Source organism: Equus caballus, chromosome 14 (assembly GCF_041296265.1).
Source record: "Equus caballus isolate H_3958 breed thoroughbred chromosome 14, TB-T2T, whole genome shotgun sequence".
NCBI classification, from domain to species: domain Eukaryota; kingdom Metazoa; phylum Chordata; class Mammalia; order Perissodactyla; family Equidae; genus Equus; species Equus caballus.
In genome coordinates, this window is record NC_091697.1 from 62,957,378 (window position 1) to 62,971,595 (window position 14,218).

The 14,218-nt window shown below is 40.8% G+C and overlaps 1 protein-coding gene across 9 annotated transcripts in view; it reads right to left on the reverse strand.

The window, feature by feature from the left end:
* Positions 1-14,218, reverse strand: part of MEGF10 (multiple EGF like domains 10) — a 163,751-nt gene that overhangs the window by 56,276 nt on the left and 93,257 nt on the right. For all 9 annotated transcript variants that reach the window (XM_070233132.1, XM_023617776.2, XM_070233130.1 and 6 more), the window contains 2 exons: positions 4,891-5,137; positions 3,232-3,352 (listed from right to left, as the gene is read on the reverse strand). In XM_070233132.1, coding sequence (XP_070089233.1) covers positions 3,232-3,352; positions 4,891-5,137 — 368 coding nt within the window. The remainder of the gene's footprint in view (positions 1-3,231; positions 3,353-4,890; positions 5,138-14,218) is intronic.

The window sequence follows — 14,218 nt, forward strand, 5'->3', positions numbered from 1 at the left end:
TTTTGTAAATGTTTATTCTGGAAAGCATAAGAAAATACATTTCCTCTAACTCCTGGCTACCCACAAAGGCAGTTGGTGTGCTAATTAAGTCTCTTCTGGGGGTTTCTAGCTATCTACAAACACGGAAAGTTCTTCCACAGACTCCTGGAACTGAAAAAGCCTCTGAGAGATGATTCAGATCAACGCTTAACTGGGAATCATCCATGTGCCAGGCATAGTGCTAAGCTCTGAGAATCAAAGATAAGGTCACAACTCTTAATTAGCTCACAATGTGGTGAGGGGGCCAGATGTAAAAATAGCTCTAATCCCTCCATTCTAGCACAACATATTAACATGACTGAAGGAACAACGTGCCAAGGGTCGATCTGTGATAAGCAGGGATTCTGGTGAAATTTTTCTCTTTTTCAGGGACTCTACCCACTTTTTGTAATGGTCCCACATAAGCTTCAGAGATGCTGCTGAATATTGTTTACGAACAGGATTAATGTGAGTAAACCACCTTAAGTAGGACATTAGTTGTCTTAGTTTAAACATGTGTGTGTATATGTAACAGGGACATATATACATCTTTGGAAAGCACCTAGGATGATAGCACAAATAAAATGTTGCAAAGGCAGAGTCTAAGCTGAAGCCTTTGGTAAGAAACATCTATGAAGGTAGTGCACCCAGAGTAGAGAGAAAGTGGTAGACGGGCTCCACCGGGCTGAGGGGGAAGGCCATCTGCCCACTTCACGGTCCAAGCCTGTGGTTACCACTATCCCACACCATGACGACCCCAACTGAGAAGAAGAAAGCTTCAATCTCAAGAGGAGTCAACTTCACAGACAACGTCTACACAAAATTCCTAGGAATAGAATGCCTGCAGCTCCTCCTCCAAAGAACACGGAGTTGTCTGGACACTCTGCTACCCCAGCCAATCTCTCCCTTGCCAAGGACTCAGCAATGACCAGTGTTGACGAAAGGCTGAATACAGGCAATGAAAGAAGAGAAGGAGTCAAGGATAAGTCAGTATTTCTACCTTGGGCAACTAAGAGATAAGTGTTGGTTTTAACTAAAATAAAAAAGGTAGAAGGGGAGTAGCCTTAAGAAAGGCTTGGTGGAGCCAGCCCAGTGGTGCAGCAGTTAAGTTCGTGTGTTTGCTTTGGTGGCCCAGGATTTGCCTGTTTGTGTCCTGGGCACGGACCTAACATCACTTATCAAGCTATGCTGTGGCAGGTGTCCCACATATAAAATAGAGGAAGATGGACACGGATGTTAGCTCAGGGTCGATCTTCCTCAGCAAAAAAAAGTGGAGGATTGGTGGTGGATGTTAGTTCAGGGCTAATTTTCTCAAAAAAAAAAAAAAAAAGAACCTCCAGAATCAGACCTTGTTCTGCCTGCTTACCATTTCCTAACTCTCACCTTGGGTCTGATTTTTGTTTTCCACTCGCCCCAGTGATCTTAACATCTTGAAGTCTCCCTGACTTCCCACGACCCTCATTGGAGGGTGGACTCCAGTTCTCCTTTGCTCCATACCCACAACAAGGGCAGTACCAGACCACCATCACCTGATGTCTGGCTCCTAAAACCCCAGCTTCAGTGCAGCCCAGAAAGATGGTGTCTTCACATCTAGAGGTAATCTAGGTTGGAGTGTCTAACAGGCTAGTGACAGATACATGTCTGGGCTCAGGTGAGGTAAGGTCAAGATTTGGGAAAATCAGCAGATGACTGTTAAAGCCATGGGTGTGGATGAGATTTCCAGAGATTTATAGTGAGAAAAAAGGACAAGAGTGAAACTTGGGAAATACTGTAATAACGTGGTATGTAGACGAAGGGGGGTTAGGTAAAGAGATCTTTGGTAAGAGAGGCAGGAGCGAGCCATGAGAGAAGTGGAGGGAAAAGAGATTAAGAAAGGGAAGTGGATGAGCAACAGTGTCAAAAGCTTTGGCAAAATGAAGCAGAATGAGAACAGAAGAGTCATCACTGGATTTGGCAATTAGGAAGTCACCCGTAATCCTGCAAGAGCAGCTTCACCACAGCTCGTGGAGATAGGAGGCGATCTTGAAGTCACCTGTTTTGTTTTGTTTTGTTAGTGTCATAGAGTGGATTCCGACTCCGAGCGACCCTGTATACAGCAAAGTGGAACCCTACCCGGTGTTTTTGCGCCATCCTCTCACCTTCCAGTATTATCTCAGACAATGCTCTGCTGCTATTCATAGGGCTTTCACGGCCCATTTTTCTGGAAGTGGGTGGCCAGCTCCTTTTTCTAGCCTGTCTTAGTCTGGAAGCTCCACTGAAACCTGTCCACCATGGGTGACCCTGCTGGTATTTGAAATACCAGTGGCATAGATTTCAGCATCACAGCAACACCCAGCCACCACAGTGTGACAACTGACAGATGCGTGGTGTGGTTCCCTGACGAGGAAATGAACCCAGGTTGCAGTGGTGAGAGTGCTGAATCTTAATCACTAGACCATCAGGGCTCACTTGGAGCAAATTGCTCTCTTAATTTTTGTTTGTTAATGAAAGGAACACATATTGGTCATTCACTCTTCTACCTTCAAGCAGACTTATGAAAAAACCAACTCAGAGAAATAAGAACAATGACTACTTCCTGATTTCAGAGAAAGCTGGTTAGTGAACCAGCTTTGACACTTCCATTATATATATTCCAAATAACACTAAGCCGGGAAGATACTACAGAAAGAAACAGTATCACGGTCAAAGTTCGGGAAGTGTGGTGAGCTATAGCTTCCTCTTGGATTATCATGCTTAAGGCTCTGAGAAGTTCTGCAATACTAGGGAAATTCAGTTTACCTCAGTGTGTCTCCAGGTTTAAACGACCAGCTAACTTTTTCACATAATACTTACTTTGTTGAGAATAATGCTCTCAAAGAACAATAGTGAGCCTTAGGACACGATTATGAAGACGATTATTTAAATACTCCTAGTGTTTAACAGCTCTGGCTGTCATGCGTAAGACGAGATATTTCCCTTTTATATCCTGAGAGGGAGTGCAGGACAGATGGCCTACTATCTTTTCCATGAGGACCCTTACTGCACTCCAAGTTCAGGATTTAATCTCGTCTGCTTTCTTTGGACCGAAGGATTCCAGCTTTGAGATGGTCTGGTATTTCCAATTTGGGAATCTTTAACCATCAGTGTAACTTTCTTTAGTGTTAAAGTCCTCCTCAGGCATTTTCTCTTCAGTCTCCTGGAAAGGTGACTTTGGGAGGGAGGAGGGGAGCTTACCAGCCAGCCAGAAGGGCAGGAGCATTCTCCGGTGACATGATGACACACTCCTCCATTTTGGCAGGGGCATCTCTGCTCACACTGTGGACCATGCTTGCCAGGGGGACAGAGATCCTCACAGCTGAGGGATTAATGTGTGACAAAGGACACTGTTATTTACCCAATCATACAACCCTCAGGTTCACAGACACAACAGCACCCAGCACCCTAAAATAGACAAGCTTTTCCTGTTTAATAGTGTTCATTTCATCAACATAAAGAGCATTAATTCGATTGGCTGGAAGGGTCTTTGAGGGACCACCTAGTCCATCCCTTTGCTTTGGGGTATTTTTCTAACGAAACCATTTCAACCTGAGGAGAGTCTGTCCATCTGAGAGCACCAAGCACGACGTCTGGTCAAACATCCCTTGGTGACAGGAACTTTCCATGGAACTTTTATAAAGCCCATGTGTTACATCTGAAGTCTCCTTTCATTTGTGCATTTGTTCTAACTTCAAAGGAGATAGAAACATTTGCACATCACCCGCTCTGCACACATATTCTTCATAATCGATTTTCAGTGTTTTCTTCAGACTGACAAGTCTCTGTGCCTTTAAGCAGCCCCCCCCCCCCAATATTGTACAAGCAAACTTCTTCTCTAAGCCTTTTTCTCTCTAAGTCTTTTTTCTCTCTGGTGAAATCGCTGCAAGTGTCCCACAGCCCTATTCAATTGCGGCCTTGATAAAAACCCATAAAAGCAATATTAACAATTAAATAGTTTGAAATGATCATCCATTCTTCTGAAAATCAGGGCTTTCTAAGCTAATGCAATTTCTTCTTTAGCTCTACTTTATAGCCATTAATACTGTCGGCAGGAAGTATTTACCTAATCAGCCACATTTTTTCATGTTTTTAGTTCTGTGATTTACAAGTGTAATTTTCTCAGTCAGGGAATAAGATTTTTTTACCTCCTACTTTTTTGGCAAATTCTGCCTCTTATTCTGTTTTCTAATACAAGCAAACCGAAGAATGTCCTTTCCACAAAAGAAAGTAATAGAGGTTAAGTGTTTGCTTCAATGTTCTCCTGAAAGAATGTAACAATCTGTGTGCACATATTCCACACAGATGTCATACATATACTTTTATATTCACAAAGCAACATATGGATCCATGGGAATTTTAAATAATCCAGTTAACTTTTTATCATGGACTATTTCTAACACCTTCCCCCTTTCTTCTTTTCTAAGGCACTGAACCCACCCAGCTTTATCCAGCTAATTAATTGCCACACAGAGCAGAACAATATGGACTATTAACAGCCAGCAGTGCAAAATGAATGCAATTGCAGGAGAATCAAAGTGGAACCTCAGATCTGCCCCAACAACCCTCAAATAACGTCATTCAACACAACATCCTGGCCCTCGCTATCTCTGCTCTGCCAAAAGGAAAGCATGGAAGCTGGCCCTTAGACTGCGCCTGGGCTCTGATGCTCAAGGGTCACACAGCAGGAGGACCTAGTGGCCATCACTGCTGATCTCCATGTCTGTGCCTGGAGTCCTGCCCTCTCAGTAACTCTTCAGGAAGCAATAGAGACAGAAGCACAGGAGTACAATAGTGGCAGCAGTATGAATGGAGAGGGTGGGTGGGCTCAGCCACATTGCTCAGCAGCATGTCACTTACAAGGCTCCAGTGTATCCCGGTGAGCAGCGGCATTCCCCCGTCACGTGATCACAGGTGGCTCCGTTCTGGCACTGGCATCTCTGGTGACAGTCGTTACCATAGGTGCCCTGCTCACAGCGGTCCTCACAGCGCCAGCCCCGGAAGCCTGCAGAGCAGTGGCAAGCCCCCGTGATGGGGTTGCACAGAGCCTTGTTTTTGCACTGGCACCGGCTGCTGCAGTGGGGCCCCCAGTGATCACCGTCACAGGCTGAGGATGGCAAAAGAAACAGTGGAGAGCATCAGAGTATGCATGTGGGTAATAGCAAGCCCTTCAGAACCAGCTTTCCTCTTCCTTTGGAGAAAATGGCTTCACAACCCCTTCATCACCATTCCTTAGCTGGGCATCTAGACTCTGGTATCAATCCATGGCAAGACTTCACAAACTGGTGCTCGGCACTAAGCAGGCCACTTTGTATCACTTCCTTGCTTAAGTATCACTACATTTTTCTCAACTCCATGTCTTTGCTCAGCCTGTCCCCTGTCCCTGGAGTGTTGAGTTTGACGTGGCTAGAGTAATTGGCTGGGGGAGGGTGTGAGCAGTCGTGCATGCGATGAGAGGAGGCTGGCTAGGCAGATGGGGATGGTCAGCTAATGCAGGGGCTCTTATGCAAGCTGAGTTTAGCTTGCATCTTGTGGACAAGGGATTGGTAGTAAAGGATTTTAAGCAATGAAGGACAATGCATATTTGCCTCCTCGCAAGGTCAGCCTGGCTACAGTGTGAGGATAGGGCAGGACAGAGCTGACAATGAGAGGCAGGGAGACTGGGCAAGAAGAATGGGGAGTTCAGGAGATCAGTGATGGGCCCTGACCTCAGGGACTGCTCATGAAGATCGAGAGCAGACCCATAGGCAGAGCTACCAAGGAGTAGACTGGCCCTGCCACAGGTCTGGGCAGAACACTCTAAAAGGAAATGCTGATCTGCTTTCAAGATGTAAGTCAAAACATGTGTGATTGCGAGGCAGTCAGAAAAGACAGAAGAAAATTGACTAAGATGTTTAAATTCACTGACCTTATGTAAAAATAAGACAAACCTGAAACTGAAAATGGATATCTTGCAGCCACTGTGGAAAGCAGTATGGAGTATCCTCAGAAGATTAAGAATAGATCTACCATATGATCCAGCTATCCCACTGCTGGGTGTTTATCCAAAGAACTTGAAAACGCAAAGGCATAAAGATACATGCACCCCTATGTTCACTGCAGCATTATTCACAATAGCCAAGACTTGGAAGCAACCTAGGTACCCATCAACGGACGAATGGATAAAGAAGATGTGGTATTTATACACGATGGAATACTATTCAGCCATAAGAAATTATGAAATCTGGCCATTTGTGACAACATGGATGGACCTTAAGGGTGCTATGCTGAGTGAAATTAGTCAGAGGGAGAAAGTCAAATACCATATGATCTCACTCATAAATTGAAGACAAAGACAACGACAAACAAACACATAGCAATGGAGATTGGATTGGTGGTTACCATACGGGAAGGCGGGGGAGAGCAAAAGGGGTGATTAGGCTCACATGTGAGGGGATGGACTACAGTTAGTTTTTGGGTGGTGAATATGATGTAATCTACACAGAATCTGAAATATATTACAGTGTACATCCGAAAGCTATATAATGTTATAATCCAATGTTACTGTAATTAAAAATAAATAAATAAATAAAAAGAAAATGGATATCAAATAAAAAGATAATAGGAACATGAAAACAGGTAAGACAAAGGCAGAAAAAAGAATTTGAAGGATAGATTTAGAAGTGCAGTTCCAAAGAAAAGGAATAGTGGCTGAAATTCAAGTCAATGAAGAGGCAAAGGGGAGCAGGGAAGGAAAAAACCTCAACCTCAAATATTCTGAAAATTATAAAGGGTGACGATAAGCAAAATTTACTCTTAATATGCATTGCCCAGTCAGCCATGCATTTATTAATTAGATGCTATAAAAATCACTAGGGAAGATGCACCCTGCTTAGAGCTCTTAGGATTAATTGCATTTATAATAAAAAAAAGTTTCATTTCATAACAATTTTGTAACTTCAACAGATCTGGAATAAACTATTGAAAAGAATGCTAGGCACACAATTTATTAGACGTGCAGGATTCATTTTCCAATATTAGAACCTAACCTTTCATTTCATAATATCCAAAGGTTTAAATGAATAATTCTGTTTTTAATCAGTACGGCTTTGGTCTCATTAGTACTTTAATAAACATACTTTAACACAATTAAAAACAATGAGAGAAGTATTGAATTTAAAGCAGATCAAGAAAGCAATTACCTAAGAACTCACAATCTTCTTTCACAAAATAAGATTAGGTGGCAGTTCCAAGATGAGATTTAAGTCTAATTGTTATTCATATGAGTTATTTCTTTTATTGCCCATGGATAAGGACAAAGAACTTTTTTTTCAATTGTAACTCTTTCAATTTAAGATCTATTCTTTAAAATCATATTACATGGTATGTTCCTTTAAATCCTTTCAGCTATCCCAGGTAGAGAAGAATCTATCCTGTCTTTAAGGTACAACAAAGCAAATTACACGGTCCTTTGTAACTTGTTCCCTGGTTCATCAATCCTAAAAGTAAGGAAAATCTTCATCCCACACAAGCCAAATCCATTATGCTATGATTTGATCCTTTTTTCTCCTGTCCTCCTCACAGTATAGTCAATCCAGTTCATCACTATTCTCACTCATTTTCTTTGCTGAACCCTCTCCAAAGTTTGCATATCCCCCTCAACTTCTGGAAGCCTCAGATACTAAATTAAATACCTGTTTTTTCCTTATGTACAATGCAGGATTAATTGATTGACACAGAACAATTTTAGCTAATAAAATTACCTTGATAAAGACATCAAGATCACGTCAAAAGCATTTAAGAAGAAGTCATAATGAACTAGAGTTCGTTTTCCCCACTGTGACACTGTGATAAGAGCGGGCTGGAGCACATACATTTTACAGAATATGTTTTCCAACAACAGGAGAATGGTTGGAAGAAGTCAAGCTTGTAGAGGGGACAGAACTGGTCTTTACTCTCCTTCATGACCCATTTCCGCATCCTATTCAACAACTTCTCTCCCAGCAGAGCAGTCAGGCAGAGACCAGCTCTGTTTTCTTGGGATTAGATTTTTAAAAAACCTTAAGATATCTCCTCATGACAGAAACAAGTTCATAGCAGAAGCTGATAACTATCAGCATCAAAGAAAGGGTTTCAGGCTTTTAAAGAAATATTATCACGCCGACATGGTTAATTTCCTGGCTATATCTAAGCACTTTGGCATGCTTTGAAGTGACAACTTCTCCCCTTGGGCTGTATTTCCCTAAAAGGCGACTGATACATGGGCCTCACAGTGTGAATACTGGGCATCAACATGGGCTATGCTGGGGAAAAAAATCCACATATAGCATTTTACAAATAGGCAGGAAGTAGAACATGTAGGACACAGAAGCCTGGCTTGAATTTAAGCATCACTGCGACTTCCTTTCCTCTCTTGAATTTAGGCATCACTGTGACTTCCTTTCCTTTCTTCATTTGTCATATTTAACTACTTCAAGTCATCCATTTTTAAATGTATCGCAGTGAGTTACACAGTTCACTGCACAAAAGCCGGCTTTCTTCCCTGATTACTTACAAATACAGGGTAAGTTGACTGTCTAGAAAAGAGAGAGAATTTGCTCTTTATATCAAGTGACCAATTATCTTGAATTCAAGTATTATGTTTGGAAAGACAGTTGGGAGAGAGTCTGAAGTCAAATCATTTCACATCTTTTACTTAAGACCTCACCCAATCTCAAGGAGAAAGTGTTTCACTCCACAAGAAGTGACTAGGTTGGTTACTCCCACTGACAACTTAAAAAAAAAAATGTAGTTAACATGGAAATAGCTTGAATATCCTAATAAGGGAGGTAAGTGAACAAAATTTTGTTTCAGATTAAACTGAAAAGAACCCAAATGCTAGTAAGGGAGTGATGACTCATTTTCAGCTTCTGGTTTCAGCTCTTATCGGGCTAAGAGCTAGAAATGGGCTATCAGATACAACGTGCCCGAATTCATGCCGATGTTTCAGGAGACGGCTTAAAGAGGGTTTCAGCATGGACAGCCTGCTCTAATAAGCTCTCATAATTACTTGGAAATAAAAGGAATTTTAAACTACTGTGTAATATCAGAAATATACAGTCCATGCTACAACCCTTAGTGACAACTAGTAGAGCACTGGATCCTCTCAAGACAATGGACTCATCCCAGAGCCCTATGGCTATAACTTCCAATAACGCTGGTAACCACAGGTTACGTTCATGGGCTGGGTACTGAAATTCGCTCAACTGATATCTCTTAAGGACCTGCCATATGCCAGCCATGGTACTAGGCCTAGAGTTTAAAGGAGAACCATATGAGTACTTGCTTCTAGGAGCTAACAGTTTAAGGGCAGAGACATCAAGTTACTAGGCAATAAAATACCCTGTGAGAAGCGGTAAGGTAAGAACATGGACTAGCTACAATGGAAAACACGGGGTTGACACTTAACTAGTGTTGGTGAGTCTGAAAAGGCTTCCCAGCTAAGATGATGTCTAGGCTGAGACCTAAAGGCAGAATGCGCCATAGTTAAGTAACGGGTAGAGGATTTGTACATAGAAAGAGGGGTGACTGGCAGAGGAGGGAGATTGCAGGAGGTATTACATCCAGAGAGAATGATACCTGCAACAGCCAAAAGGCTTTTCAATAGCAAACGTCCATGAATGCCTTCTCGGGCTTCTAGGCTACCGCATCACGGCCGTTATCATCTTTCTCAGCTACGTGCACAACAAAAAGAAGTAAGTATAGAAATAAGTAGAGATGGAGACATATCAGACATGTCCTCTGCCTCCATCAGTCCTCCCCAGTCTTCCAAGCTGAGCCCAGAAACCTCTGTCCTTCAGGTACATTTTCAGACCCAATCTGAGATGCTCTCTGAAAAAGGCATTATATATTTCCCACGACACTCACTTTGCACTCAGACCACAATTTTTATATACGTTTGTCTTGTTTCCTATCTCTCAAATAAAACTGAATTTCATAGGGTTAAGACACACTGACACCTTTTCTTGATCTTGGCAGTTGTTATGAGGTTTCGTACAATCATGCCATGGTGGTCACCAGGTTGACAATGACGGTTAGAAGCATCCCGATTTCAGGGATACTAAACTGTGAAAAACTGTGCACCCTAAATCCTGAAGTAGGGTAAAAGAATGACGAGACTGATACTTACAGTGACGATAACCTCTCCCTTTTTGTGAAAACCAGCATTCTTATGCACTAATACAGAAGAGCAGATTACCACATCCATTTTAGAGATTAGTTTGGAAAAGTATCAAAAGCCCTTTACTCACAAATTCCATTTTTGGAATTTTTCCAAAAGGAATAAACATATGTGTGTAAAGACAGTAACAATTCATAATAGCTAACTCATTAGTACCACCTACAGTGTGCCCTTAGACACTGTGACTCTTGAAGCAGGTGCTGTTGTCATTCCTATTTTGTAGATGAAGAAACTGAAAGCCAGGTGACTTGCTTAAAGTTACACAGCTAGTAAGCGGAGAAGCACAGACCTCCTGTCTTCAGAGTCTGTTTTCTAAACCACTATGCTTTACTCCCCTCAAAGCTCTAAGGATGCTTATCACAGCACTGTTTATAATAATAAAAAACTGAAAACAACCTAATTTTCTAGTAACAGAGGAATGGTGAAAAAAATTTTGGTATAATCATATAATGAAATACTATGCATCAATTAAAAGTGATATTATAGAAGAATAATCAACTTGAAAGATGTTAGCAATATCACAATTGTAAAAAGGATATTAAAAAATGATATGTACCACATGATCCGATTTTAGCAATATATTAGAATGAACCAGATGAAATTGTTAATTTAGGTCAAAAATGGCCAGATATCAGCAATTGTATATGGTTGAACCTAATACCTGGGGAAGAGGAGAGGGGAGGGAGAATGAGAAAGACAGAGACAGACAGACAGATATTGAAAGGCTCTACAGTCAAATGGCACCATTGGGTATCTCTGGGTCATAAGAGTGTATGCGATTTTTCTTTTATTCATTTGCATTAACTAAATTTTCTAAATTTTCTATGATCAACGTGTATCCTTTGGGCAGTAAAAGAAAAGAAAGAAAAATGTTATTTTTTTAAATGGTTTGATCTGCCAAGAGTTTATGTCTGTGCTCCATGCCTTACACATCTCTTTCCAATCCTCACAGCAATTACAACAAGGTAGGTATCACTATTACATTTAGCACACAGAGGATATTTAGGATGAGAACATTTAGGTAAAATGTCAAAAAACACTCAACTAGTAAGTGGTGGCATCAGTATTGAAACCCAAGACTGTCTGCAAACAAAAGTCCAAGCACTTTTCACGAGACCATTCTGCTCCTGAAGTACTGAAATTACATATTTTGGTTAAACATAACATCCTGCAATTACATTTTTCATCTAATATGATCCATTAAGGTAGCGCAGCAAAGGATTAAGATCTTTCACTGAGCAAGCCTGAGGGGTCCATGAATCACTCAGTATTTAGGGGCACTGAAAATAGGAAATTATCTCACTAGTGAGAACATAGGGCATTTCTTGAAGAGAAATTAAAACTAAGGAGATGGTCAGATCAGAAGAGCTTCTGTAAGTTGATAATTATTCTATGCAAACAAAAAAGCCAGTAAGCTCACTGTGAAAATAGTATTGATGTCATTAGCTTTAGGAGTACACTGACCTGAAAACTAGACTCACATAGTGCCTAGCACAGGGCCGTTTCTCAAGACACATTTGGTAAGTGAGCAAAAGTGACTGTGAATGTAGAGCACTATAACTAACTTTCACAAGCAGAGAAACCTGTAAAATCATCATAACAATTCTAGGTATATTCTTCTCTCCTAATCCACTTCAAACCCTCAGTCCAAATTTCCAGGCAAAGGACAGGGAGAGAGGGAAGGGGTTCTAGGATACATTGAGTTTTGAACACGTGTCAATACTGTGTAGCTGTTTTATTTAAACCTCACAATAACTCAATGAGATAGGTATAATTATTCCAACATTTCGTGTGCAAGATGGACTCAGATCAGAAATTATTTAAAGTCACTTAGTGTTCAAGTGGCCAAAGCAAGGGTTCAACCCCAATCTATCAATGCCTCCAAAGTTGCAATCTTGCCCCACACCATGCGGACCAGCCCAAGGACGATGCTCTGCTTGTCAATTACAAAATCTGATATCAGTGCGCATTAACCACTTCCAGCTGGTTTTCGAAAAAGAACATTCTAAGACAAAAGTTTCACAGATGTTTGAGAAATAATACTTGTTTGCTTAAAACAAGAGTTCCCAGGCTTCAGAGTGTTAGCAGCAGGTTCATCAGAATGGTCTTGATAAGAAATGTCCCAAAATGTCCACAGCCACATTTGTATTGACAAAAACAAGGCATTAGGAAAAATCTTTGAATAAATAGGAGATAGTTTAGTAAACCTCTTGTCTTTGTGTAGACAAAGAATAAGGAAAGGAACACAATTAGAGATAAACCAAAAGGCTAAATTAGGAGATGATCCAGAGGAAGGAACAAGGGCATGTTAATATATTGCTTCATCCAAAGGACTCCTTCAGCAAAACAAAAAAAAAAAAAAGGAAAGGAAAGGATGAAATCATTTTTCCCTTAGAGAAAAGAGTGATGTTTACCATCAAGTTCACCTTGTTACAAAATTCATCAATCACTAGCTAGCTCGAGGTGGGTATATAATCATTTTGCATTAGACAGACCTGGACCCTAGCTGGGCCACTGCCACTTCACAGCCATGGAAACTTGAACAAATTCCCAACCTTGTTATACTTAACTTTCTTTTTGCAAAATAGGGATGGTGGAACATACCAATTACACAAAAAGTACTTGTTGTTACGTGTGACACACGACAGATCTAGTAGCAGCAGAAATTTTATTCCATGGTTGGCACACTGGAACATCCCACCCCAGGAAAAAGAACACCCTAGAAAAACATCCTCCAGCTGTATATGAAGCTGGAATAACAGGTCTGTAGTTGGTTTGTATATTTGTTTATACTGTGTGAATCATTCATGCCAAAAAGGCCAGCTTGGTTCTCACAATGAGAATTTCAAAAACAAATTTCCCAGTAATTCCACAAAGTAAAAAACAAACCCTGGTATCACCCCTTTCACCCATTTTTATAAAGCCAATCTGAAAAACCTCAGGCCTGCAATGAAAACCAGCATTACCTTGCATCCTATTCTTACTCACCAATTAGAAACTGGATTTAGAAATTTCCTGCCTGCTGCTGATTGTGTCCAGAAGTATAGGCTTGTACTTGAAACTCAGAAATGTAAAAGGAGAAACTCAGAAACAATCACGTGAACTTTTTAGTTGTATTCCCCTTAGTGTAAAGAAATAGATGGTCATAAATGAAATCTGGAGAATCTTGCCACATTACTAGGCACCAATCCCATTAATTTGATTTTGTCTCAGTGTATCTATGCCTACTAAGACCACAGAAGCAGGCTTGAAACACCTTTTGAGGTATAAGATGCTTTTTTTTTTTTTAAAGCAATTGGTTCTGAATTACAGAAACAACAAAAGTGCCTAATTCTGTGTACCTGTGTTAGGTCTAAACCAACCCTGGATGCACTGAGCAGCCTCGGCTTTTTTTCTTTGTTTTTGTTTTGTTGTCTTGGTTTAACGCCTCCGGGATATAAGAACTATGAGGGGCTCAAGAACTTTGTGGATCCATCTCTACCGATATTTACAGTGGGATAACGTATTGAATCTTGGAACTCAAATTTATCATAGGGAAAGTGATGTCAGTGTATAATACATAATTACCCACATCAGGGTTGCTGTTTGAAGAAACTAAGACTTTAAGTGCCCTTAACATATAAATGTCAAGTATCATCAGTCAACTATGCTGACTTGAAAATATATTTTTACACGGAGTTTTGCCGTGATGCTCTCCATTGACTCTAAACATAGGAACATTTGTGACTATGAGAAAAATTATCAGGGAAGAAAATTCAGTCCTTCAAATTCTAATAAATAGACAAAGCACATATAAGCCACTTTCAAGAAAATATCTCTACAGAGTGAGTGTCTTTTAGAATAGACCAAAATAATTTTCCGCTGTCTCAAAGGATAGAAAAACATGGTTCTTCCTGAAATATCCACTCTTTCTTCCTAAGCCTTGGTTCCCTTGGGGTCTTTTATCTCCCTATGATTCCATTCCTTGTGCTTCAGGCTAACAAGGCGATG